Raw genomic sequence first — 27,300 nt, 5'->3', positions numbered from 1 at the left:
TTTTCTCTAGCAGTTTAAGGCTTTTCTCCTCACTTTTTATCCTGGGAAACTACTAAGACACCAGCAGTGCTACAAAGAAGCAAATTAGCTTGTATGCTTCTCTGTTTGAAGATGGATAAGGTGAAAATACACTTCATACGAAGCCTGCAGGTGAGGTATCCCACAGAACATGGGCTCCCTGTGAAAAGTGGAAGAAGTGCAGAGAAGTCCTGTCCCTTTGGAAAAGTGAATGGGCATGGTAGGTTCCTGCCCAGTACCAGGGGACCTGAGGAACCCCTGCCCCAGCACAGCAACCAGCTGGAGCTGGAAATGCCATTTCTTCCCGTACACGGTGACCGCTGAGTGCAGCAGCGCAGCAGATGGGTGGAGGTGGAGGCTTGCCCTCAGCGCCCAGCCTCCCTTCATCGTGGGAACTTGGCAAGGCTCTTGCTGGGAGGAGTACAGTGCTGTGGCAAACACAGAGCTTCAAGAGCTAAAAACAGATATCTGCAAAATCCACTTCACTCAGAACCAAGTTCAGTGTGCTGCCCTGCAACTGCCAGTGCTTGCCTACATGGATGTAGCAGAGATATGAAGCTCTTTGTGAATTTTAGTCATATGGAATCTATGATACAAAATGTAAAACTTAAGATATGGCTACAAACACCAGAAAATGTTAACTTGGCCAAATTTGGATGCCATATAACACATAAGAGGAGACCAAAGTCAACCATATGTTACTAATCCTCAAACTGTATTAGAACACTTGAAGGACATGAGCAGAAGAAATATGCAACTGAGTCACTAAAGATGCAATATATTTAATTGATTATATCTAAAACACTTTGCAGAAAATTTGGGTGAATGGAATACATACTCTTGGCCTGTGGAGTCTGCAAGTTTCACATACCCTAGGCATCTCTACCTGTGAGAGCCACAAGAGGCCATGCAAGGTCTTTTCTTGATAGGCACTGAGTGTTCATAAATCAGAAAGTCACTGGGCTCAGCACCTCCTTGGAAAGAGCTCACAGATCAAAGGAGCCATTCTTTGCTTTCATGTAGTCTGATATTGCTAAGAGTGAAGTTAAACTCCAAGAAGTTATCCTTAATGACTTACCATTTGTATCTCCTATTTCAGAACTGAAGAGGGCTCTGCATGCCCAAAAGCATATCTTTTTTTTTTTTCCTAGCTATGTCAGCTGGCTGAAGAGATAATGCTGCCTCTCTTCACAGGCTTTACCTTGCTTATTAACTGGCACAATTTTCACCTGAGCATCTGAAATCTCAGTCCACTTGCTTGCTGAATTCCCAAATGTTTGGCGTTGATGTATATCATTTTCCAGGATCAGGCCCCACATCTGCATGTCTATTCTTAGTGATGAGCCTTAAATGTAGCTAAGGGGATTAAACCATATGAAAGCATCTGATGGTTTTGGAAGCAAAATACAGAAGCTACTCTGTAGCTTTACTGGTAAAGTATGCTGACTTGTTCTGAAACAGCAGAAAAAAAAATGCATCCCTGCCTGGGAAAATATGTCAAAACTGAACTACAGTGAAAAAAGAAGTAATAAGAAAGGGCACAAATGCCTATGACTTAAAGAAAAGCTCATACAGACACATTGATGTTTCTCTAAAATGATGAGTCGGAGAGCTGTGCTAGACACTGATGGAGCCTGTACTCTGCTCCCTGCGATAACAATCCCCATTCGTTCCTGGCATCAGCCTTCTCTCTTTTTAATGAGGCTTTTCACTCAGACTCTTCTGCTTAGCTATTAACCCAGCAAACAAGTCTAGGAGATTTTCAAACTATTGTTTTCTGTGCACTTTAACTGCCTGAGTTTTTATACCCTTTTGTCATTCCACTGCACAATCTTTCCCAGCCAGGGGATGGGCCATGGAGAAACACTGTCCCTGCTTTTCTAATGCAATGAGGAAAAGGCAGGTACAGGAGCCAATTAGTCCAAACTACCTAGGAGTGAAAGCAGGGACAAGAAATGAAAGTAAATCTTCATCCAAATGAAATATGCAGAAAATAAATCCTACGATACCCAGCAAGGGCCAGGACTTGAAGGCATACTTGGATATGTAAGCAGGGACAAAGGCATGATCCTCTGGGGGTGACCCTCACAGCAGGCTCTTGCTGCCCAGAGACTCTCCTTTGCTTTCTTGCACCAGAGCTTCCCTGTCAGCCTTGATAACAGCTGCTGCTGCATATCTGGAACTCTGCAGGTTTGCTCACATGCTTTGGTTTTCATCTTGCTCGCTTTTGGCCCCATTCAGCTCAGGTGTGAGGGAAGGAATGCACAGAGAGCAAAGCCCTCGTGCTGTGGGTACACAGAGATGGAGGAAGGAGGTGTGAAGGGGAGATTGATTTTCCCCTTCTTCCTCCTTGCCTGGCACCTTGAATCGGCCTGTGTGGTCCCCATCACACCACAGTGGGGCAGCCAAGCCCACCCACCATTACATTTTCTCTCCAGTTTATGGCTGCATACACTCCTAGCTGATTGTATGCGAGTCATGAGGGAAGTTGAGAAGCTTTTTCTCTAGGTTTTATCCCTTTCTAAAGAGGTGCTGACCAACTGCATCGTCACCATGCTGGCTAACACAGTGGTTGTTGGGACAACAGGACTAAAACCAAGGGATGCTTTACTTTAGAGTGGAGAATCACACCTCCCTAGCTGGAGCTGTGACAGGCTAATGATGACTTTACAAATGTTGAGCAGCTTTGTCTGCTCACCAGTGAGTCACATTTGCTCACTCACCTTTGACTCCTTCTGTAACCCACTCTCTCTCCTTCCAGAATAAATTCTGACCATGCTTCTCTAAGGCACCTACCTCTACACTGCATTCAAAAGTCCCTCATGGTGTCATGGGGCCTTAGGCCCTGCCCTTCCCTCCTGTTCCTGCTTAACTAACTCTGCTTTACTCAGCATTAACATATATCTTCCTAAATAATGCATAAGCTAATCATTGCTTATATTCCCTTGGACCAGGGGCAAGTAATGAACTCAGCACAAATCATTCTAGGTACTGACAGTAGTGCAGCTGAATAATGGGCTCCATTAATAATGCTAAACTTACTCGTCACACAGTAAGATGGCCCTTGTTTGGCATGGGATTATTTGATAAAAATACTCTGGTAAAAACATTGAAGGATGAAGGAAGGATGGCAGGAGGATATTAAAGTTAGCTGGTGACCTAAATATATTGCAATATATGCGGCAGACTTGGAGCCTTACAAGAATCAGAAGCTGAGGCACAGTGCTACAGCCTGTCAGAAGGCTGGTGAGCCAAACTTCACCAGTCCTCTTTGCTTTCTCTTTAAAAAGACATGCTGAGTTCATTGGGTAAGGTCCATTTCTGTCAGCAGAAGGGCTGATTTTACCTGCGATCCAGGATGATTTGGATTATAAAAAGAAAAGAAAAAGAAAAGGCTCATTCGCAAAATATTATTTTCCTCGCAGGGGACAGGGTTGCTGGTAATTAGTCACCACTAAGGGGAAGTTATAAGCTCAAATTTTGTGTAACAGCAAGGTGCCACCAGTCATTCTGCAGCAGACTGAGAGCATCCGACCTGTGCAGGAGCAGCAGCTCCCACTGAGTTTCTGCAACCAGCAATGTAACTCAACAGTTGAGTATGGGACTCTGCCACATCCCGCCCCATGCCAAATTCTGGACAAAAACATGTCTGTATTGACTTGTCATTTTAAGGCACACGAAGGCAGGCAGAAGGCTCACACTGATGCTTATTTATTGAGTCAGAGCAATGCCTTGGGATGTGTTTACTATAAGAAATGCTACTTACATGGGTAAAAACAGACTTAGCCTCATAAAACTACAGAGCTACCCCCAAGCCTGCATGACTTGCCTCTTGGCAGAGCTAGGTAAGCTTAACCGTACCCTTTCCACATCCAAACTGCCTGGTCTCCAACAACCTTGGCTGCAAGTTCCCCTTCTCAGACCACCCTTTCCCACAAACCAATGAGCCTGGTAGCAGAAAGTGTGAATCTTTGACAATGATAAGCTACTTACGTTGGCACCACGGGTTGAATAGTATGTAAGTGTCAGTTGCCGAGTTTCTGTGTGTCCGGATGATGCCAAAAGGAGTCCAGATAGCAACATATAGGCGAAATTTCCCAACAATGCAGGTGGCAGAGGACATGATGGACAGGCGAATGGAATTGTTTTCCTTGTGGATAATCTTGGCTCCCCACTCCCCAGGCTTCAGAACATCACCTACAAGGATCGGGATGTAGGTGCCTTTGTTTGGCTGTGGATAGCGACCTGGAGAGACAGGGGGTTAACTCTATGAAATGGTTCACCTTGGGAAAAAAAGACACTCTCAAAACAACAGTCCTCTGTCCCTTTGCCTGTTTTCAGCAGAGATGGCAAATGTTAGCAGGCAGAGACCACCTACCTCCCTTAGAGCTTCACACAGTGCCTGGTCACTTGTGTTGCTGCCACCCAAGCACACACATCGCCTCCCAACAGGCAACCTATGCAGGCACCCCCTCCCATCTTGCTCCAGAAAGCTTCAGTCCATCTGGCTTGGGCACTGCCAGGAGTGTCCCTGTGGCAACAAGAGCAGGGGCTGTTCCAGGCTTTCCTGGCTCAAAACTGTTTATCCTAGAACAGTGAGCTGTACTCCAGCCTTGGAGTTAGCCATGTCGTTGGTAAGCATGAATAAGAGTTCCTTCCAAAGTTCAGATGCACCCATCACCCTCTTTGCTAATGTGCAAGTGCCCTACTGGGGCACAGATGTTGGCTTTGGGGCTCTGTAGCAGAGCAGAGCCCTGCTTTTCTCACTGCACTACAGCACCAACAAGCAGTGGCTCTTTCACACATACCCACGCAGATGAGGCAGAAGAAATACACGTACAAGTCTGTCTGCCAGTGGATGCCCAATGCTCAGTTCTTGCAAGCCCCTGCAGTGGGAACTGACTCTGGATATCCAGAGTATGGATGAATGCATCTGGACTGCATAGCCAAATTTTCTCTGCAAGCAATGGACCCCAAAGCATGACACACCTCCGAAGTGCTGTGCATGATGTTCTGCCTCATATCAAAACAAATCATGCCCCAGAGAAGATTATTTTACTTGCCAAGTATAAAAAGCATCTAGATGGATAAACTATGTACAAGCATGTACACTGCCAGAATTCAAGTTAGGTGGGAAGGATTACACCCCTTGAGCTGGAGGCAGAGCCAAATTTTATCTGGAATCCAACCAGTAGTGTAGACAAAAAGATACTTGTGAGAAGACTCAATTCCTTAAATCATTCTCATATCTATTCTTCATTTCAGGTTTTAGGCTTAAAGTTATACTCTCATTCACAGATATAGTAGCAAAAAGCACGAAAGTAGAGACAGACTTCTCTATTTTTCGTAAGTGTTATTTAAGAGCTTCAAAATTAAATGCAAAGGGACTTTGATTTTCTTGTTTGCTTACTTTTACACAGTTGATGTAGAGATAAATACAGAACTGAACACTGCTACATTTTGGAAAAGGGCAACTCCAGCTTTGAATTTGAAGCTTGTGAGCTGCCATGAACTCTGTGTTTCTAAGAAATCTGGGCCTATTGCACTTCATCCAAAATATTATTCAGTACACATAAACTTCCATTTTTCAGATTTTCAGTACAAATAAATAGCCCAGTTTCTCTGAAGGCCAGGGATGCTGTAACCCATGAAACCCACTCAGATCAGTGAGGGATGCAACAGAGGCAAGAGACCTACAGAAGAAAGAAGGAGTAGAATAAGAGAGCAAAATCAATAGAAAACACTAGAAGATAAAGCACAGGACACTTCAAAAATAAGCCATCAAAGGAAAGACAGTCTAGAGAGAAGAGCCTACAGAGGTAACAGAGAGTCTTGCGTCTGCTAACAATTGTGATCTGAGAGCTGAGCACATTCTTATTCTTTGTAGTGGAACTGGGTATGACCCAGCTTGCCTCTACAGTTGATGTTTTGCTTCTAGATTTGACATAATTGTTGTTGTTTTTCTTTTAATTTATTTTTTTATAAGCAGTCCACTCTAACAAAGCTGCAGAGCAAACCAAGTAATTGAACTGACACCCTCTAAAACCATTAACAAGTGTACTTTTTAAAACACCTTATTTTCCTCTTTCAGACAGGTGGGAGGAAGGGAGAGATCAGTATTTTAGCTTGTTTAGGAAATGACACTGTCAGCCTCTGTCCCTACTGGGGACAGAAGGAGGTGTGCTGTAGTAGGGGCTCCACTCCAACACATCGTGTCCCACGTGTGTTGGTAATGGGGAAGTTGCAGAATCTCTCCCCAGTAAATCTGCCCATAGGAACTAGACAGGATCCCAAAGGGGCCATGAGGTCTTTGTAATGCATCTTTATGGAAACCTCCTCACCTGCACTTCATAGGTGGCTTAGCAAGGTACCAAGCCTCTGGCATCCTCACTTTTCTAAAGCCCCTACGTGAAAAACCCCATTTACCCTTCAAAACAACAATAGCCCCTCTCTTATGCAAAGCTACAAGACACCCTTATCTATCTGCTGCTTGGCAAGGGAGCACCTGTAGCTGCTGCTGAGGAGTATGCAATGTCCTTTCAGCCCAGCATCCATGCATGCACCCCACAGCTGCACCTCTGCAGTAAGAGAAGCCACTGCACTGTCCTTCAAGAGAAGGTGCTCTAGGATATCGCCTGCAACCCTAGCAGGGATGCCAGGGAAGGGATATCCTAGAAGTCAGGATGATTTGCAGGTGTTACAAACAGTATATACAAGCAAATATTATTTGCTGCTGGCAGGCAGGGTTTGGGTGCTTGCTAACAGTTGCATAAAGCCTGAAGCCAGAAGGAAGGCTGGGAAGACGGGCAGAGCCCTCAAGAGCATAATGAGCAATTTCCAACATTTTCTTTGAGAAGAAGACAGCTTCCCTCATCTTCTGAAATGAATACCAAAATGCAAATGGAAGAGCAAGGGAATTGTTACTTCTGAAAGGAGCTTGTAGAGCTGATTTGTAATCACACATCTAGACACCTGACAGCACCAGCCACACTAGTCTCGTATACACACATCTGTTGTCTTGATACTAGAGGACTATGAAGCTGAGTATCTTTGGCATTACATGCCGAGGTTGCTGGCAAAAACATCCCTGTGTAGGTTTAGTACTATGTTTATCAACACTGTAGGGAAGTTGTCTCAAGACGACTTGGCCATTGGAATCTATTTACATCTTGAGCACACATTTTTGACTGCAATGTCAAAGAAGGGCCAACTTTGGCTCATAGCTGGAATATCTGTGATGTCAGGCCTCTCACAGAACGGATAATGTGCAGTGGTGATTCCACTCTCTGGTTAAGAGTCTCTAAGGAATGAGATTCAATGATATCCAAATACTCATTACCAAAAGCTTGTGAACGCCTGGCAGAGTACTCCCTGGAGGATCTCATGCTAACCCAACCCACAGAGAGGCAGGAGGGTGTGTTTGGGTGCATGTCAGGACCAGGAGCCATGTAGTGAGGATAAACTCTTCTTATGCTGACAGGAGGGCGTTTCTGCCAGCAGCATCAGCTGGCTCAGCATCCCTCAGATTTGCTCCAGGAGTTGGCAGCCTATACCATGCTCTGCAGCCAGTTCTCCATGGTTGCCTCGTTCCCTGGTGCTCACATGTGTTTTGGGTGTAGGAGGCCCTGGCCCTCACATGAGGACATCTCACAGCAAATTGTGAAAGACAACGTTGTTGTATGATACGATGCCATTGGGATGTCCCTGTCTCTTCTCTCTAGCAGTACACAGAAATGGGAAAACTCAGTCTGAAAATTCAGAAAGCCCAGAGGTTACTGCACTATTACCGTCAGGCATAGTGTGCCTTTTTTATAGGCTCCTTTTGTAGCTTGGAAGATATCCAGTACTGAATGACAGCTGCTGACTGTCCTGCCTTCAAGGACAGTCAAGGCCCTTCTTCAAGGCAGGACAGGGCAGCAGAGAATTCACAGTGACCCTCTTTCAGGGGCCTCCAGCTCTCTGCATTTCATTGCAGAGGTAGGTACTGAGCCATGATACTGCCAGAAACCTGTTCTGCTTCTACAGAAAGCTCCTTTTTACAGAAGCTTTAATGACACAAACATATCGATTTCTCTTGCTGCACAGTTCACAGGCCTTTGGTTCTTCTTTCCTCCTTTCTTATCCCACCTGGGTTCCTGTAGCTATCCAAGCTTGGCTCCTAAAGCTCCTACTCACTTCAGTCACAGCTCAGCTCAGCTCTGTACCTCCTGGGGTTTGCAGGCATGCAGGAAAAGAGGAGCAAAATAGGTGCTATCACTACTGAAGGAGCACTGGTCTCTCTCGGTGCTGCATCACCAGGCTTTAAAAGTAAATAAGCATGTGAGCGAAGGTCTGTATGGTGAAATGTACTATTACTAAGGCATGTGTGGTTGTAGGCATGTATGGGATTATCCTCCCCACTCCCAATGCACACTTTACAGGTGCAAAAAGAAGAGTGCACTGTTTGTTAAAACCTGCCAAAGTCTATTTATGCAGCAGTGGAAGAATGAGCCATTTAAAACAGGACTGTGGCTACACACACATGCACTCAAAATGAGTTATCCTTAACATATGCCTCAGCTCCTTAGCATGTCAGCTCCCGGGCCTGTCAGGCACGGAGACAAGCTGTGTTTAATTCTGGATAACACTGCTGCACCAGAGAGGGATTTACAGCAACAGAGGGAGAGCGAGAGAGAGGTACAGCAAGTTCAGTCGGCAAAACACAAGCGCTCCTCCTCCAGCTCCCCAAGTCTGCCAAGTCCCACTGCTGCTCTTCCTTCCAAGTTACTAACAGGAGACCAGGGCTTACTCGATCGACTCTCTTCCTCCTCTCTTGCCCAGCCACCTGGAAGCTCCTGTCTCCACTGAGTTTATTTTTTCCCTTGATTCCCAGTGGCCATGTATGTGTGTGTGTGCACTTAATAGCTCCTAGATATTAGCACAGCCTGTGGAGAGACTGACGGGTGCTCTCAGGCCCTACACAAGTCTGTGGCTGACTTACTGAAGGCAGGGAGGAGAGAAAACTTGGTAGCACAGAGATGAGAGATATGGTTAGTGTCAGGGGACTTTTCCTTCTTGATGGAAGAAGATTACATCAAAAGAAAGGGAGGTGAACAAACTACTTCTCAACAGCCTTTTTAGGGACCCTTGTTAGAAGATTGTCTTTTAAAGGAGTTGAAGAATCTGTCTCCTTTTGAGAAATACATCATATACAGTAAGGTTAACAATTACCCTGATAGCTTCGTTTGTTTTATCTAGATACATTTTTCAACACAAACAGCAGCAAATCTATCTCATTGCCAGCTTTGGAAATAAAATAATTGTGACAGGTTGATAAATATATTGGAGCTTGAAAATACAGTAAAGAAAAACAAGAAGGAAAGGAAGGAGAAGGAGGAGGAGGGAGAGAAAAAGACATAAAAAAACAAAAGAGAGGAGAAAGAAGGCTGTGGGATGACAGGGAAGAAGAAAGGAAAAAATGAAAAAAGAAAGAAAAGAGATGCTGTAATAAAAAAAAAATCCCAAATAACAAGCAAGAACGATAAACTTTAAAAAATAAATTTTTAAATAAAAATAAAAATAAAATAAAAATAAAAATAAAACACACACACACACAAAACAAAAACCAAAACCAAAAACAAAACAAACAAACAAACAAAAAACAGCAGTGTCTCTAAGTCACTGCTTTAATATTGCATCTGGTTCCCTTCCATCATCAAATCCCATTGCCTTCATAAGTGCTGCATACAAACTTGGAAATGTAGGAAATTTAAATATCTTCAAATAATTTTTGCTTATGGCTCCAGATAGGAATCCTTAACATCTGACCACTTTGTCCCAGGAGTGTATGTTAAGAGTACTTTACAGTTGTAAAATACACATTGGAGTCATGTGCCTTAGCTATTAAAAAGCATTGAAAAATACAGCTAGATTTTTAAATGCCACTTGATATTGCTGCAGCAGTGCAAAAGAAGAGCAGAATGAAGATCCCTTTGAAATAGAGAATTCATGGAGCATCTCAAGGAACTCCCTCCTCTCTGCTCCTCCAGGACCGGGATGGGAATTCCAGAGGGGAGAAAAGAAATACCCTAATGCCTTCACTCAGCAAGTGGAGAGTTCTGTTTTTCTTTGCTAAGAGCTGACAAACAGGTCTTTTCTCTCCCTGGAATCAATTGCTAGGAAATGTGCTCCACTGCTAATAAATTACTCTTTCTTCCTCAAAATGGGGCCATCTTGAGAAAACAGAAGTCGATGTGAGAAAGGCAGCAGTCTCTGTGTTCACATAATTTTCTATATCTATTCTTTTTTTTTTTTGTTGTTTTCTGTTAAACAGGAAAATAGGGTACCACTGATTCTGAGGTGATCAGCATTGTACCCCTGGTTACTCAGTTGAACTCAAATGTGCTTCTGACTATAGGTGGGAATTTGGTGTCACCTAAATATGGGATCAGCTCTAACACCTTTTATTCTTAGCTGCTTTCATCTGTTTATAGATATTCCTATGGACCTGGCCTGGGATTGTAGAAAAAGGAACAGTACATCTCCAGTCTCATCTTAGTCCAGAAGCTGACGATTTATAGCCTGAGAAGTACATATGGGCAGGTACGTGGGTGCCCAAATGTGTGGAAAGGTGATAGTAGCTTAGAGGACTGGGATCTATGATTATTTGAGGAGTATGCCAGTGAATAAAAGGTTCATAATAATATTTAGGACTAGACCAATATATATGGATTTATGAAGCCATTTAAGGAAAATGCAAATAGACAACAATTTATGAGGGTGTGGGAAAATATATCATTAGAGTAAGGATGTACCATATAAACTCATCAAGCTCTCTAGGATTTACAACCATGTACAGGAAACTACTATTAAAAGCAAGATTGAAGGCTGTATAAGCCCATCTAATCATACATCTGCTTTTCAGAGAAGTCACTGCCAGTGCAGCAGTGATTGTGGAAACTGCAACACTCATGCCAGGCTGGCTGCCCCAGGTATGCCATGCTCAGACAGGCTGAACCCTGCACAGTGTACAACCAAGACCCGCACAAAGTAGCCAGTCACCATGCGGGTGGGAGCTGGGAGGGATCAAGATGGGTGAAGGATTCATTGGCTCCTCTGGATTCCCCAGGTCTCCAAGCAAACCAAAATTGTTCAAATTGAATGGCTCTTTTATCTCATCCCCAGGCCAATAAAATGAGTATTTCCCAAGAGGTAATGTTCACCTTTCTTCTCATTAAAGCCAGGAAGCAGGCTGCAAGAAAGGAAATATGTGGTGATGGAGCAGCTCCCAAACCACTGGTACTGAAACAGGGCTGCAATCCAGCGAAAGAACTTGGATAATATCCCATTGCTCTTTATATGTGGATATTTTTCCATGTGGATTTTTGGTACACTCATTTTTTTCTATACTTTGGCAGACATTTACAGTCCTCATTTAATGAAGCATTATATGAGAAACTGAATTACAGTAATTCACATGTTAGCACTTCAGCCAGTTTCACTGATGATTACTCTATGGAAAACATTCTGTTAAGGCAAAAAGGACTTTAGTCTTAAGGAATCCTCCCTGAAGGAAGTCAGTCAAAATTTCTTTCAAGAGATTGGGTGAAGTATTTATATATTTACACACATATATTTGTCTGTAAATTTTATCCCATGAATTCTAGTCTCTGTGTGAATGGTTTTTATATGGACTGTGGATTAAAAAAAAATATACTAAAGATTGTTCTGTGAGTGTTTGAGACCCAATTTCATATGACGCAAGAAGAATTTGTCCCAGGTACCCTTCATTCATTATCTATTAGAAGGATTAAGCAGTCTCTACTTGCTTCATTAATCATCTTTTTAATGATGCAAAGGAAGCAAAATTAGGAACAAAAAAAGAAAAAAAAAAAAAAAAAGAGATGTAAAAACTAAATTTTAGGGAATAAAGGAAATAGAAAAGCTCTGCATACACACAGTACCAAGCCATTACCATCATTGTATTTTTTCAGGAGCAAAATTAGTCTTCAATGGATAACAATTCTGTGATGGATTAATGTCAGTGCTGGGAAACTTCCAGGGCTGGGGACTAATAATTTCTGAATAACTTTGTATAAACAGTACTCGCTGCAGGCACAGCCCAGCTAAAACAGATGTTTTCTCAGCTCCAGCCAAATTCCCTGGGAGCCAGCGCTAGCTGTCCCTACCAAAAGTTTCTTTGTACCTTAAAACACATTGAAACACACCAAAGATCCTACATCTCATGGACTGTCTGGTCCACATTGCCAGGGGTAATCTCTTCACCCTTGGTATACAAAAAAACTGAGCAGCCTGAGCAAGCTGGACCTGCTTTGAGCAAAGGCTTGGACATGAGACCTCCAGAGGTCTCTCCAACCTAGATATTCTACAGTTCTGCTATACTGTTTGCAATCCACTGCTTGGGCACACCAAGAGCTCCTTGGAAAGCTGATTTTACAACAGCCTGCCAGTACTTCTTCATGTCCATCACTTTAAACTCTCAAACTCAGTACTTTCCTAGCAGGCATCTCCATGACTTCTTTGAAAAAACATTCAAGCTGCATCTACTGTAAGGCTGTTGTCTGAGCCATTCCTTAGGTGTAGCTTCTGCCTGATTGTATGGAAGGGTAGGATTCACCTCCCCTGTCTTTAGTGATCTTAAAACCAAACTCTAGTCTGTGGAGTAGAGTCAACACAGGAAGACAAAATATCCAGAAGAGAATTCATCCCGTTTCAAGACAGCAGGGCTAAACTGCCACCTGGAGGTGCCTGATTGCTTCCTCTGCTTACAGAGGCAGCCTAGGCAACGTTTCTGGACTGGGTGCTAGTTTTCAGGCAACTGACATTATGGCAGGTGAATACCCACACTTCAGGCAGACAAACAAACAATACTGGGTATAAACGAGGCACATCTCTGTGCAATGATCTGACAGCACAGCACTGAAACCTTCAGCATTCAGTGCCCATTCCTAAGCATGAGAAATCTCCTCCTTCTCCCCATAAGGGCACTAAACATTGGACTTGCCACTAGGAGAGGTAGCAAGAGTCAAACAGATCACCTCTGGATGAAGTGATTGCAGCACCCTAAATCTCCTTCTCATTGCAGGAATGTTATTTTGCTTTCTGTTACTAGCCTCTGAGGACAGATGTACTGTATTTTGACCACATGTGCATAAAGAGAAGCAATCATAGAACACTACATATTAACTGATTCCTAGAAGAGGAGCTTGAATGTCTCAGCTCCTAGTTGAATATCTGTGAGCTAAATTCCTTCCAGCAAGAGGGCAGTGGTGCTCACAGAAGCAGACACTTAAAAAACAGGAGAGGGCAATAGTACTGTATCCTAGCCTGATTATGCAGCACTTTTCAGATGATTCCCTGTCACCACACATGGGACATCAGTGCTGCTGTTCCCATTTCACAGAAGGGAGAGTAACGGTGAAGAATGAGGAGGGAAAGAGAATTCAACTACACACCCAGGGCTGGCTCCAAAATCATCATTCATTACTGAGTTTGTTGCAAAATCTGTCCTGGCTAAGGCTGTGTTTAATGCTATTTCTAATGTGGCTGAGGATGCAAGTTTTTTTATTCAGGTTTAGAGATTGAGGGCAAAAACTGCAGACAAAAGTGTGTTAGGAAAGAGCAACACAAAAATAAACAAATAGCTTGTCTTAAGTGGACTGTGCAACATCGAAAGAAATGTTAAATTTCTTCTTCCAATATAGAATATCGGATTAAAACAAATGCAAACAGCACACAATGCAATAAAAAACAAATGTTCCATTTTCCACTTCTTGCTACAGCTGTTTGTTTTAAACATATAAAGATTAAGGGAACAGTCTTGAATTTAATTAAATCCCAAAAGAACTAATGATATTTATGCATATTAAATTTTTAAAGGCGTTTGTGGCTGTTCAGCCAATCACTCACTGGACTGTCATAACATGCCTCCCAACCCTAATTTAAATTAGAAAGAAGAGACCCATGGAAAAAAAAAAAAAAAAGTGCAGACAGTAACCTTTTCTCTGCACATATGTTTAAGAGATAAACGCCCATCTAGCTTTAAAAGGCAACAAATCTAATAAATGTCCACATCATCATAACTCAGTGGTAGAAAAAAAAATCGATGTTACAAATTTTGGAACTGTATCTCTCAGGAAAGTAAATTGCAACATCAATTCAAACCTATTTTTAAGAGTTTATAGTTGGAACATTGATGTCTTGACACAGAAACTCACAGATCATTCTGGATGAAACCAGGGCTTTCCCAGAACTGTGATGTATGGAACAGCATTTTGTGGGGCCATCTTTGTACACAGCAATAAGCCACAGCCTATCATATACTTTTCCCCTTCTCTAGCTATGTTATGCCCTTAGTCCTATAAGTCTAGTCCTATACCTTCAATAAGCCAACGGGTACATTAGGATCTAGATCTCTGAGGAACATCTCCTGGTAAGAAGAAAAAAAAATGTTTTCTTGGCTCTTTTTGAAGTAAATCAAGAAGGTGTCTGATATGATCCCAAGCAGGTTTCTGGTCTAATGCTACAATCCCTAAATCTTTTCCTGGTTAGCAGGTTGGCTCCAAATGTAGGCCATGAAATCATAAGGCCTTCAATTCTTCCACTCTGCTTAATTTTTCCCTGTTGTGTATTCAACATTGTGTTATCTCAGTTCATACACAGCATCTCTCCCACCTCAAACAAGAGACTCCTCCTCCCTGCATCTCCTAAACAGTAATGATAGATGTTTCCTGTTCCACCTACCTTTCAACATTGCCATATGATATTACACAGATATCTTTGAAAGCTCAATAAAGTACAGCTTCTTGCTAAACAAATAGCCCCAAAATACTGCTCCTGCTTCTCTCAGAAGTAATTCAGTTTATTCTTTCTTGATCAAGGGTTCACAGCCTGTTTAGAAAAACATTTCTTTGCCTTTGATTAAACATATTTTTATGGTTTATCAGTCATAACCGGAAAAGACCTAGACATTAAGTACTGACGTGTTCCTGTTAATGAGAGGCTCTTCAGACTTACTTTGCTGAAAAAACAGCTTTTGCCAGGCACTTACCTATCAAATACTCCAGCCAGAATTGGTCTGTCTCTGGCTTGTAGGGTCGGTTGAAGTCGATCTGGATTTGGAAAGGCTGCCCTCGACGCACTATCAGTTTAGGGTTGTAGTACTTGTCAGTATGGTGCTGCTGCTTGTTAATCTCATAGGGTTCCTTGAACATATGAATGTCCATAACACGCAGGTAATCTGCAGAGGCATACAAATGAGCAGAGAGAAGAGTCACAGTCTTGATATCACCATCACTAAAGGCCCTGTCCTTCACTTCTCCAGCACTGCCTCGTTGAGAAACAACAGCAAATGGAGCACGTTGGATCTGCTTGAGGCTCACACCTTCCTGTCCAAGCAGGGTTTTATGGATTGAAACTTCTCTGTCCACCTGCTGTTGTTGCAGAGGCTGTAAGGTTTCTAGTGACTGATGAAAGCAATTGTGGAAAGTGCAGGTTCCTATGGGGTGAAATCTGAATGCCCCCAGGGAGAGCTGTGCTCTGTCTTTCCTTTGGCATCAGCTTTCTGAGAGTCTGCACCTCACTGACACTAGTTTGCCAGTATAATGAGTGGGCCTTTGACAGCTGTGGCTTCATGTCTCCCTTCTTGCAGCTCTCCATTTGTAAAACACAAAATTCACTTTTTTTTTTTTTTTTTTAATGCCTAAATACATTAATGTTTATAAAGTATGACTGCTACCAAGTGCTGCAGAGCATGAGAGGCAGTTAATGATCTTACATTCAGATGAGAGCTTGAATGTCTGTATTAAATAAGGCTTTAGTGTACTGTATGTGTCTAGACTCAGCTTCTCAGAACACCTCCACCGCTGTTAGCATCTTTTATGAAAACTCAATATGACATTACAGTATATAATTACAGTATAAAGTTATAGGCAAACAGCAGTGGGTATCTATAACATGCACAGGCAAAGTACACACCTCGCTCCCTTCAAATCAGGGCTATCTGAAGGGTTATAGATGCCAGAAGTTAGCCTGCTCAGCTAATGACCAGTGTGAAGAGGCACTGGGATAGCCAAAGGCATTGGCAGTCACCACCAGCTGCATGACTGCTACACTGGGAATCTTCACACTGGGAGGTTTCTCACACAACAGCTCTTTGCATGCACACATTTAAGTTGCATGTATTCGCTAGTTTCACAGCCAGTTCCAGCAAACAGTGAGCAAGCACATCAAAATGAACTGGACATCATTTCTCCTACATGTTTGGATAGATAATCAGGAAAACTCTGCCAGGAGGACCATTATTGCCACGGAGAGAGAGACAGAAGAGTGAAGCTTGATTTGCAGCTCTCGGCTTGCATTTCCAGGTGCTGACAGTTAGAAACTAGCTAATTTCTGCATTTTATACTGATGCTACAGAGCCAAACTCATGCCTGGCAAAAAGAGGTGCACACTTACAGCAGCTGGTAGAGCTGTGTGTACTCACAATGGTGGCTAATTTGGCCTGCTACTGAGTACACTGTGAGCAGGAATGATGCACTCAGCGAATGAGTCGGATATCCAAACTGCTGAGAGCTAAACATGGCCCATTTCACAGAACCTCAGAAAATGGCTTTGTGCACAGCTTTTCCCTGGAGGCAGGAAGACACAGTAGGCAGGCAGGCTCTGGGCAAGCAGTAGAGCCGCTGCCTATCTGGTGTGTAGCCTCCAGGCTGCAGTAGCGTGGGCATTAGCCCTGTCCTTCTGCAGGCGTGTGTTCAAAACATTAGTGGAGTGCATGGGCAGCAATGCCCTGGGCAGCAGAGTGGTTCTTCTCTTGCCCCAGCCAAATCACCCAGCCTGGGCTCTGGGTGACAGCTGTTGGAAAGGAGGTAAATATGGGCAGCAGGATCTGGTCCCTCTGGTGCATTGTCACCGCCAGCTGCTCATAACCTGCCCTGTGGGAAACAAAAGGAAAGGAAACTGCCCGAGGACATGCCAAGATAAAGATCCTTTCATGGAAAAGCTCTATAGAATTGAAGCAAAAACCATTTGCCTCCTGTCAACCTCATCTGCAGAAAGCCTGAGACAGGCTTAAAGTCCCATGGCAATGTTATTGTTATTCTCTGCTCAATTCTCTAGGCTTCTGGAGTAACTTTTGTAGATCCCCACTGGCTTTAGTGCTGGCTAAAGTAATAGAGATGGTTCTTGTGTGAAACTGTAAATGCTTTTTGCTCAGAAATCACTCTCATTGACCCCCTATGAAATGGGGAATGTCTTTGCCTCCCTCCCTGCAAAACTTACCCATGTTCCCTCATAATAATGCTGACAAAGCTCATAATTAAATTATGTGAGGCACAAATTTCCTGGAGGGCTGTTAAGACAGGGCAGGGGGAAGTCTCTCCTGTTTTCTCTCCCAACCCCTCTCTGGCTGAAAACATTCTATGTAAAAGTTTCATATTGCAGCTCTGTGAGAAGTGAAACTATCAGTAAGTTTGGCTCAGATTCTTCTTGCTTCCAGGGAGGCATAAAAATTCTTTTGAACATTTGTTGTGTTTTTATCTCGTGTTCTGAAACAAAAGACCCTGCCCTTCGTTTGCAAGTTTGCCCCTTCAAGGAACTACAAAGCTAAGTCACCCCAGGGTGTCAGCTCAGCGTTTGCTTCATTTTTCCCAGGACTTTACGAGGCTCCTGTCAAAACACAGCTATGCACATCTGCATAAAACACATTTCACTCCCACTCTCAGTGTTAAAATGAACTTCTCTGAGCTCGCCAAATGAAGATGACCTGTGACTGAGCCCATGTTAATTACAGTAATGATAATTACAGAGGACAAAATGTGAGCAGGGTAATGGGATGCGTGAACATCATCACCAGGAGGGGAGATGTCATCTAAAGGAAGGGTCCAGGCACAGTGTGCTTCACTGCTCATCTGTTTGTGAGGAGTAGGCAGCCATCGAGGGCTCCTTTTGAAATCCAGACTATGTGACTGTTTGCTCACAGCCTCATCCACTATTTCATGCAAGTAAGCTCCCTGCAAAAGATGCAGCAGACTAATGTTTTCTTAAAGCTTTTGTAATGTTAAACTTGCATGGAAAAAAATGAGCACAAGCCTGAGCTGCTTTTCTATACCAAGAATAGCCTTCAAACATCAGGGTTTCTGGGAGACCCAGAGAGAAAGGGCTCTGGATTACAGACCAAGCAGTAGGAGTTTCCAAAGGAGGTGTCCATCACTCTGCTAACAGGAGAAGCACGATTCCTTGGTGAGTCCCTAAACTTTGCAAAAGTGGGCGCATGTGGAGCTTGTGGGCCGTGCGGCCGCAAGGCTGTGTCCTCCCACCGAGCAGGCTGTACGTGTCAGGCCCACTCATAACACGATGTGGTGAGATGAGCTGGCTAGGAAGAGCCAGGGGGAGGAAGCAGCACAGGCGTACTCACAGACACAGGCTCTTTGCTAAGGGAGCCTGCAGCAAGCAGCCTGCAGCAGGCAGCCCACTGACCTGGCTGGGAAGACAGCTGTCCCTGCAGCCTCCACCAGTCGCCCCGGCTGTGATTCAGCAGAGTAGAAGTGGGTGTCAGCAGAGAGCTAGTCAAGCTCGGCGTTTACCTCATCCTAGAGTAGTAGCTAAAATAGGTCAAATGAATCACACCCTAAAAATGCCTGTTTCTCTCTGTTGGCTGTCAAGGGAAACAAGGGTGACTAGCTCAGCTGTAGACACCTACACCGCACAGATCAAGGGCAGGATTCAGCTCAAGACTGAGTCCTTTAAATTTAGGCATCTGAATGATGTGAGCCTGATACATAAACCAGTGAGATCTGGTTGCTGCAGCCAGTGGAGCTGAGAGAAAGGTACCCTGGAAGCAACACCAGGGCATGATGTCCAGTCAAACTATGTCCTCACCTTCACCTGGGCTGCCTGTGTGTTGGCTGTCATCTGACACAGCTGAAGACACCAACATTTAAATGTTTACAGCAGATGTCTCATCCTACCCCAAAGATTATAAAACACCTTACTTGTAAAAGCTGAGATAAAAGCATTTGCCTGCTTTTATCAGGGTGTTAGGGAAAGGAGATATGAGAATCACTACAAAAGGCTTGGACAACCCAGAAGTAAGAAGTATAGAAGGAGAAGGGAAAGAAAGTGGCACAAGCAATCCTCTGCAAGGACATGCCTTGCCCTGCTGTACCCTGCTGCTCCAGCTCTGCCTGCAGACTCACTTTATCCCCAAGTGCTGCAAGTACTCTGGGCAGGTTCAGCTCCTGAACGCAAATCCCTGTCTGAGCTGCGTGTGGAAAGCATTTGGCTATAAACCTTTAACATGCTCTGACAGGCAACTTAAACATCCTATCCCAAAATGGTGTGTCCAGGGACCACACATACATCAGCTGGCATCACAGGAGTAGATCACTGCTGATGTGCAGTGAAACAGGAATGCTGCTATGGTTCATTCTCTCCCCTTTCCTCCCCATTCAGGTCACCCTTGCATGCTATTGCTACAAGCATCACAGAGCTGGACTGCATAGCAGAGCTGATCCATCCATATAGTGAATTTTGCCATTATGCTCAAACTTTTTCTTTTTTTTTTTTTTTTTTTCAGCCATACCAGTCCCATAGTCAAGCTGATCCTATGCCCACACAAACTCTTGCTTTGGACAAGGGCTGTTTTTCTCACCTACCTGACCTTAAGCATCACCTTAAGCACATGGCAGGCTTCTGTCTCAACACACTTGACCTCATATTCCTGTTTCCATTGCATTTCTGAGAAGCAAGAGGTTCCTGTGTACCAGCACCACACATCTTTCAGAGCCTCATATAAAGCACATCAAAAAGCAATATGAATCTTTCCCCTGGTACTGGTGGGTTTTAGCTATAAGCTGCATTCCTTCCAAGGTACCACACACCCTTACACATCTCCAACCATGGTGAGCATAATGGGCTTGATAGGATACCCAGTCAAGACCTTACATTACATTTGACACTTTAAACACCCGTACTTTCCCCAGAGCTACAGGGTTGTTTGAAGAAGTTCAAGCAAAGTTTCTACAGTCTTAACATGCCAGTTGGTTTGCTTAGGCATTTTTCTAAATAAATGGTTTTTAAAGATATGTGTGTGTAATAAAGTGGGGGGACATGTGTTTGAGGCATATTATTAGAATTACAGAAATAATGATTTTTAATAAAATTCTGTCCTTGTCACTGAAAATCTCTTTGCCTGTTTCCCAATGTGTAAAATGCAGTACTTAATGCTTGTCTACATTTATTAAGCACTCTTTTAACCTTGGATGAAAAGTCCCATATGAGTACTAAGTATTATTACCTCTTGCTACTATTAGTGGCCACGTTCCATAGGTTCTGCTGTTAACCTCAAACAGGCCAAAAATTAATATAATTTGCTTGGTGATTCATTCAGAAGCCAATTCTATATTCTTCTAAACCAAATATTATTTATGTTTTTTCAGTTTCACTCAAAAAATTTGGCATCAATAATGCATTCTGATTTACCTATTCCTCGAATGATACTGTTTTGTCTTCCCAACCAAAAAACTGAGACACTTTTCACAGGAGTATTATTAACAATTTGTGGATTCCTTTTAGACCCTCAGTCATTTTTATGAGTGAGATGAACATCTAGAACATCTAGCAAAAACATTGTGCAGCAGCTTCACAGTCAGTTCAAGACTGTACAAACCAGAAGAGCCATTAAAAGGTGAAGCTCCTGCTGCTCCCTTCACCCCAGTGCTGCTACAGCCATGCCTGAAGCCAACAGATGAGCCAGGTGAAACTGGAACCAGACCGTACTAAATTAAATTCTACATCTTCTCCTGTCAAAAATGCCTGGTTTTAACCCAGTGTCCTGACCTGCTTCACCACCAATTTCTTGGAGGAAAGGGGCTGGCCAAGAGTTAGGAAGAACAATGACAGGACCACGTTTACTGGCAGCAGTGACAGGTAATGATGACTTTGGTTAGGAAACTACATTCATATTTGTATTTTCCAAGTACAGATGTTCAATGACACCCTGCTGCAAGCTCTGCAAACTGGAGCCTTCACCTAGCCCAGCCCTTGAACTGTCACCCACAAATTTAAAAGACTTGAGGAATTCCTCCTAAATTTACTCTGTGATTGCAATCAAACTGGGAAAACCTATTCTTGCCTTTTAACCACTCACAAAGTACAAGCTGAAAACCAATCACTCAACTTCTCCATGCCTAATTTTCCCTGCCCATCACTTAAGGTAACATTTCCACACAGACAGGTGTTTTTACTTTTTTTTTTTTTTTTTTTTTCCCTGGGCAGCAATATACTATCTGAGATCAAAACGTGTAAAAAACTGTAGAAGTATGTAGGACTCAGATTACAATACTATGAAAGAAGTGTTTCGGTTGTGATTCACAGACCTAGACAGAGGCAATGGAAGACGTTAAAGTAGATTTATGTCTTAATTGTACACTGTACCTTTTGGATTAAATCCTCTAGGTATCAATCCAAAAGCATCCATTTCAGGGACCTCATTTTCTTCAGCATTGGAGTTGTTTGATGGGAGGGCTCTTCTCCCATTCAATGGAGGTTTTTTCTTCTCTTTGTCGGTGCTCGTTGGTTCAGACATCCTGTATTAAAAATGTTGTAATACCATGTAAGAAAGAAAGAGTGCAAGGAGAAAGCAAATATGAGACAGCATGGCACATGTAAGATGGGAGAAACCAGAAACAGTGTGGGGTGCCAGTGAGCTACACATTTTTAGAATCACATAAATAAAAACTGAGAGGCAAAAAACATCAGTCTAATGATGGAGTACAGCTCTCTAAGGATTGGAAAGCATTTTGTGTTTGTGAAAACACATGAATAAGAGAAGAAGGGGGTGGAAGGAAGAAAGGAAAGCCTTACACTGAAGTATTTGTCTAAGAGAAGCAAGGCATTAAAAACATTTGGGAAATCCAGGTAAAAATGTGGAAAATCATCGGCTTTCCCACCCTCCAAAACAACATTATTGCATCCTAAATTGCAAATTATATTCCCAGGAAATACATCACACACCATCTTCCCCTAATAAAAATTATATTCTAAGTTATATTGCAATCATCCTAAACACTACAGCCCACAACAGTCTGTGGATGATTACTGGAATATTGTATTTTTGTCTCTATGCACATAAACACCCTAAAGGCTAACTTCTGCATACAGAGAATTTACTTTTGAGAAAGAGAGAGAAAAAAAAAAGAAAGAAAAAAAGCACTTATCCAGTTATTTCTCTCCCACTAACAACCTTAAGGGAAATCTCAGATGTAGGTTGATCAGAGACTTCTTTTTGAGCTAGTCAAAACTGCTTTCACATCTATTTCAGTGTGAGCATGTAGCAATGAAAAAGCCATGCCAGCCATCTAAGAAAATATTCATGGCTGAGAACATAGCTTCTTCCCAAAGCTCCTGAAAACACCAATTCAAAATACAGCAATTATTTAATAGCAGCAAGCTCTTAAAGGAAGTTTCCTAGTTAGCAAGAGTACCTTCTTTTCAGATAGTCTTTTTTTTTTTTTTTTTTTTTTTGTCTTCTCCTTTGCAGATTTTCTGATGTGAAACAGAAGCTTGGAAAAAGCTGAGGGCTTTTAAGTAACCTCTGTATATCCTCCTCCCTCCTGTTGCAATAGGACAGTGCTGAAAGTGTTGCCAAGCCCTCCCCACACCACCTCCGAGGATCTGCCACCACTGCTGGCACATCTTTGCTTCCTCCCTCCCTCTCTCTGCCTATCTTACCCCAACCCCACTCATCAGGAGCATTTCAGAGCACTCGGGCTAAGGAAACAGCTTGGGCACTGTAGTTTCAGTTCTTAGAGAGACAGAGTAGAGTTTCTCAAGGCACAAGAGCATATGAAGCGTGAGACTGGAAGGGATTTTCTGTGGGACATAGACCAAGCCATGCTCACGATGTTGCCAATCTTTAATGGTATCTCTATCTTGGGGTGCCTGTACTGCAACTTTAGATGCTCATTTTCAGAGTATTTTAAAGTAGACACAGTGATGGTTCCTCTGCCTGGTGCCTCACAGTAGTCCTTTCAGACGACTCTGGGGCACACAGGCATGTAGAGCTCATTGGTGGCTCAGCAGAAGGGACCTCTTCCTTGAACCCATGTGCAGCTCAGAAGAGTGAAGGCACTTGGCACCAACCAGCTCTGTCTGGGGCAGATGACCTCCTGCTCTTACACATGATAATATAACCTAACAAACTGTGTCTGGAGCAGTACCTGGGGTAAGCATTTTAGCCCTGTTCCAACTTTGTTCAGTTCCACTAAACTCTAATATAATGGGGGACTGTCTGACACATCCTCTGTCAGATGTAGCTCCACAAACCACTAGAACTGCATGGAATAAAAGAGGTCCACCAGAAAGAATTCAGGCCCACTGCTCTGTTAGCTGTTGCTGCTTGGTAGCAGAGGCACAAGTCCACTAGGAACATGGAGGTATGTACACAAACCAGGCAGAGGAGAGCCCCTCTTACACATTCATGAGTAGCCATGGGCACTTATTTGCCTCAGTTACAGATTAAGGAGTGAGGAGACACAGCATGGGACTCCATCCTTTTTCAGCCAGCTATGGCTTCTAGACACATAACATCAGTGAAGCCTCAAACCTCTGTTCATTTACTGCCACTGAAATCAAGCCAGGAGACAGAAGAGGTGAGCATTGAATGGCATTCCTGTAATGAGAAACAACAGATAAAAAAATCTGAAAGAAGACCCCATCTGAGCTCCCTGTGAATTTCCCAGTAGAGACCACAGCCAGAGGAAGGTCTGGCTGACCACACAAGCCAGGACAGATGCATGGCACAGCACAAGGCAGAGATGCCCACAGGGGACCTGGAAGCAGCACTGCTGCACAAGTATGCTGTTGCAGCCAGGCTAGCAAGCCTGCTAGGTCTGATTGCCAAGACTCAGCACCAGACTGCAATGGTTTTGGAGCCAGCTTCACTATCTGCATGTGAGCATTGAGCTACACTGTCTGATAGCCAAAGAGCTCAATCTCTCCCCCAGTTCCTCCAGCAGGCTGTTAGGCATACAACACAGAAAGCAACCTCGCCTGGAGACTCCACTTCTCCTGCTGTGCTCCTCCAAGGGTGCAGACACCCCATGGGGAGAGACCCGGTCCTGTTGTCATCCTGAACTGCAGTTTCCACGGGCTCACTTCTATGCAGATGGTCCTTGCAGTAACCATCTGGTGGGCAAGCAGTGCCCCCGGCACCCAGGAACACAATGAGCTTTCTGGGGGAGAAGGCTGGTTGCTGAATTTCTGTTTTTTCAGTCTGATTTCTGTGTGGCGTGCTTGTGCCTCTCCTTCCACTTCCAGCCAGTGCTTCAGTTCCCAAAACTGCAGCTGCTGTGATGACGTTACAGAAACTGATGTAAATATTGCCTCGGTGCCATGCCTGCTGGAGGTCTGCAACACAAATAAGAAACACCATCTCCTGAGGCAGTCATGTGCTTCCCCGAGTGGCTGCGGTGCTGTCAGAGCTGGGAGGAAAACTTTCAGTCAGAGCGAGAAAGGCAGCGAGTGGATGCAGCTGAACAATCCCAGCCCAGCCGTTGTGCTTAAGCAGCCAGCGGTTGCAGATGTCTCCCTGCGCCCCTTCAGGTCTCTCTGGAGCTTTTGGAAGAAGCTGATGATCACTGGGAAAGCAGGGAGACCAAAATTTTTGGCAGCAGCAGCAGAAGCGGGGCTCTGTGTCCAGGGAGAATAGTGTTCTATAGGCTGTAATTTATTTATTTTGTGGGGAGTGATGTAAATTCGTGCCTATGACAGCTCCAGATGGCAGGTATTTTCTCATTACCTTGACTTCCTAGCATTTGCTCTCCCTTGCCTATTGGACTGTACTGGCCTTAATTTAACTTCCATGGTTCAAAACTACTGACGTCAGGGCTGCTGCAAGAGGGGAACGGAGAACACAAAGGCCTGTTTTTCCTGTAGGGCCTTATATTTAATGAATGATGCTCTGGAATGACCAGTGAAAGAGCACTCCTTCCTTATGAAGCTACTTCTGCACTGCAGAAGAGTTGAGTCCATGCCCATTTCTCAGAAACAGCCTTCAAACACTCTTGGCCTTTGCCAAAGACCTTTGCAGTTGTGGATGCTCTTCTCACTGACTGCAATGGACCCTGGATGATGGATGACAGAACCCTTCTTCCTAATCACCACAGAAAAGCCCTTAAATGACTGGAAAGCTTGCACTGTGGAAGGTTATCCAAAATTCAGATTCCTGTTATCATCAGAGTCAGCGTTGCTGTTTCAAGTACCCCCATGCCAGACACGGGTTTTGGGGGAAAATCCCACAAAACACAAGAGTCAATAAAGCTTTAGAGAAGCCAAACCAGAGAAGAGGATGTGCCAAGAACTGTCACAAGCAAACTGATCAGCCAGGTGCTCATGTAAATGGCTTGCTGTGCTGCGTGCCAATGGCTGGATAGTAGGGATATTTTGCCTACCACTATTTTAGCTACACTGAGCACTCCTCAGCAGCAGCTAAGCATTGTAATGCTCTGCAAGCGTGTCTTCTTTTTTTTCCGTTCTTGTTTTTGTTTTAATATTACCCTTGTGCCCATTTGCAGTCTAGATGGGAATTCAGATGCATTGAGACATTAAACTACAGCATGTGCATAATCATCCCTGGAAAGACATCATCCTTACTCCAATAAACCAGACACTCTCTACTTTAATTTTCTACATGCAATATACCCTTACCTCTCTCTTGTCTTCTCAAAACTTTATTTCTGATTGTGCACAGTTTCTTAGAAAATCAAGTCTGTCTTCCCCCCCCTCCACATTATCAGTTGTCTCCCAGAAACTGATGTCTCTCTTCCTATGATGCTTTGCCTTACCAAGGCTGCAGGCAGAGTAGAGCAGACACTAGAAGAAAATACGAATAAAAATGATATTTTAAACAGAAGCAAATGTCAGAAATGTTCATTTGGTGGTTTTGTTTCTATATTTTGCTTTCGATTTCTTAAAAACCAAAAACAGCTAATATATCTGTCTGTGTGTAACAGCTCTGGCTACCACTCATGGAGAAGTATATTTTGAGTTAATGCTGAAAAATTCAGAAGGCCCAGCTCTGAAACATGGCATGTGTATACATGACTGTATGTGTGAAAGAGGGGCAGAGGCAGGGAGAGATAAAATGGCAGCTTTTCAGATGGTGGAACATTTGGAGCAGGGGATATAGGGCCAGTTTTCAAATGATATTGTTGCAAAATGTTTCTGTTGCAGGAAAAAATATATATACATATCTATATATTCATACACACATTCTGTTAGGAAAATGTGGCTTAGGAAATTTAACTCTACTCTGAAAAAAAAAAAAATGAAATTGTTCCAAACTGCAAGTCTAAATTCAAACTGTAGATCCATACAAGCATCTACATCTGAGCTGGCCATCTTAGGCTCCCTTTATCTTCCACAGAGATTTACTCTAGGCAATGATTCATCTCCTCCTACAGCAGACATGTAAATAGGTCAGATGAATCATGGCCTAAAAGTGCCTGTTCCTTGTATTGACTGCAAAGGGAGCCTGAGGTGATGGGTCCTACCATATGTGGTAGGACTATACTGAAAATGTCTATAGTGAGGTGAGATGAATCCTAGCCCTGACATGGAAAAAGAAAAGGATTTTATCTGGTTTTGAGGCATGACTTTTAAGTGCTAAATTATCCTTTTGAGATACTGCTCAAAATCATTAACAGTGATACACGGTATACAGTTCAAAACACTTCTTTTTTTTTTTGTTTTTTTCTCTCAGAATATGTGGCTGCCACTGCCAATTATGTAAAATATTTTCCTACAATAAGTATCAGATCACACTAAAGTACATACCAGTTCATGAGTTTAGTGTTTTTGTGCTCATCTGTGAAGGTTTCTCTCTTCCACAGACCAAAACATAAATGTAAATGTAATAACTGCAACAAAATATGAAAAAGAATCACATTGTTAGGAACATGCAATACAGGTTCCAACTCCTATTCCTACTAACCTCTGAATACAAAGCATTCAGTTGGTTTGGTATTAGGGCTTGCCTTAGTTTCTTAAAGAAAGAGCAAGACAGAAGACAAGCTAGGGCAAAGAGGTCTTTCATAAGAGATGATCTTCATGGGCTCCAACTAAGTTGACTGTTTTATGTTTTGCTGAAGCTGAGGCCCTAAAGGATGAAGGAACATCTCTCAAAAATTGGAGCAGACATCTTCTCTGCTGTGGCCAGTTGACACAGAAGCTAACAGAGATACAAAGGCTGAAGCCCTTAGATTAATATTTCTGCTCCAAAGA

At 43.3% G+C, this 27,300-nt stretch overlaps 1 protein-coding gene across 2 annotated transcripts in view; it reads right to left on the bottom strand.

Annotated features, from left to right (window-relative positions):
* The window catches only part of F13A1 (coagulation factor XIII A chain), a 66,221-nt gene extending 39,285 nt beyond the window's left edge, over window positions 1-26,936 (bottom strand). Inside the window, exons 1-5 of one of the 2 annotated variants that reach the window (XM_032182264.1) lie at window positions 26,854-26,936; window positions 25,726-25,890; window positions 21,454-21,605; window positions 15,068-15,256; window positions 4,012-4,263 (exon numbers count right to left, since the gene is read on the bottom strand). In XM_032182264.1, the coding sequence (XP_032038155.1) occupies window positions 4,012-4,263; window positions 15,068-15,256; window positions 21,454-21,604 (592 nt within the window). In that variant the 5' untranslated portion in view covers window position 21,605; window positions 25,726-25,890; window positions 26,854-26,936. Of the gene's footprint in view, window positions 1-4,011; window positions 4,264-15,067; window positions 15,257-21,453; window positions 21,606-22,502; window positions 22,523-25,725; window positions 25,891-26,853 lie in introns of those variants that run through there. The other variant, XM_032182265.1, reaches the window with a different exon arrangement.
* Window positions 26,937-27,300: the final 364 nt, after the last annotated feature.

Source organism: Aythya fuligula, chromosome 2 (genome assembly GCF_009819795.1).
Source record: "Aythya fuligula isolate bAytFul2 chromosome 2, bAytFul2.pri, whole genome shotgun sequence".
Lineage (NCBI taxonomy): Eukaryota > Metazoa > Chordata > Aves > Anseriformes > Anatidae > Aythya > Aythya fuligula.
This window is presented reverse-complemented; position numbering and strand designations above follow the sequence as displayed.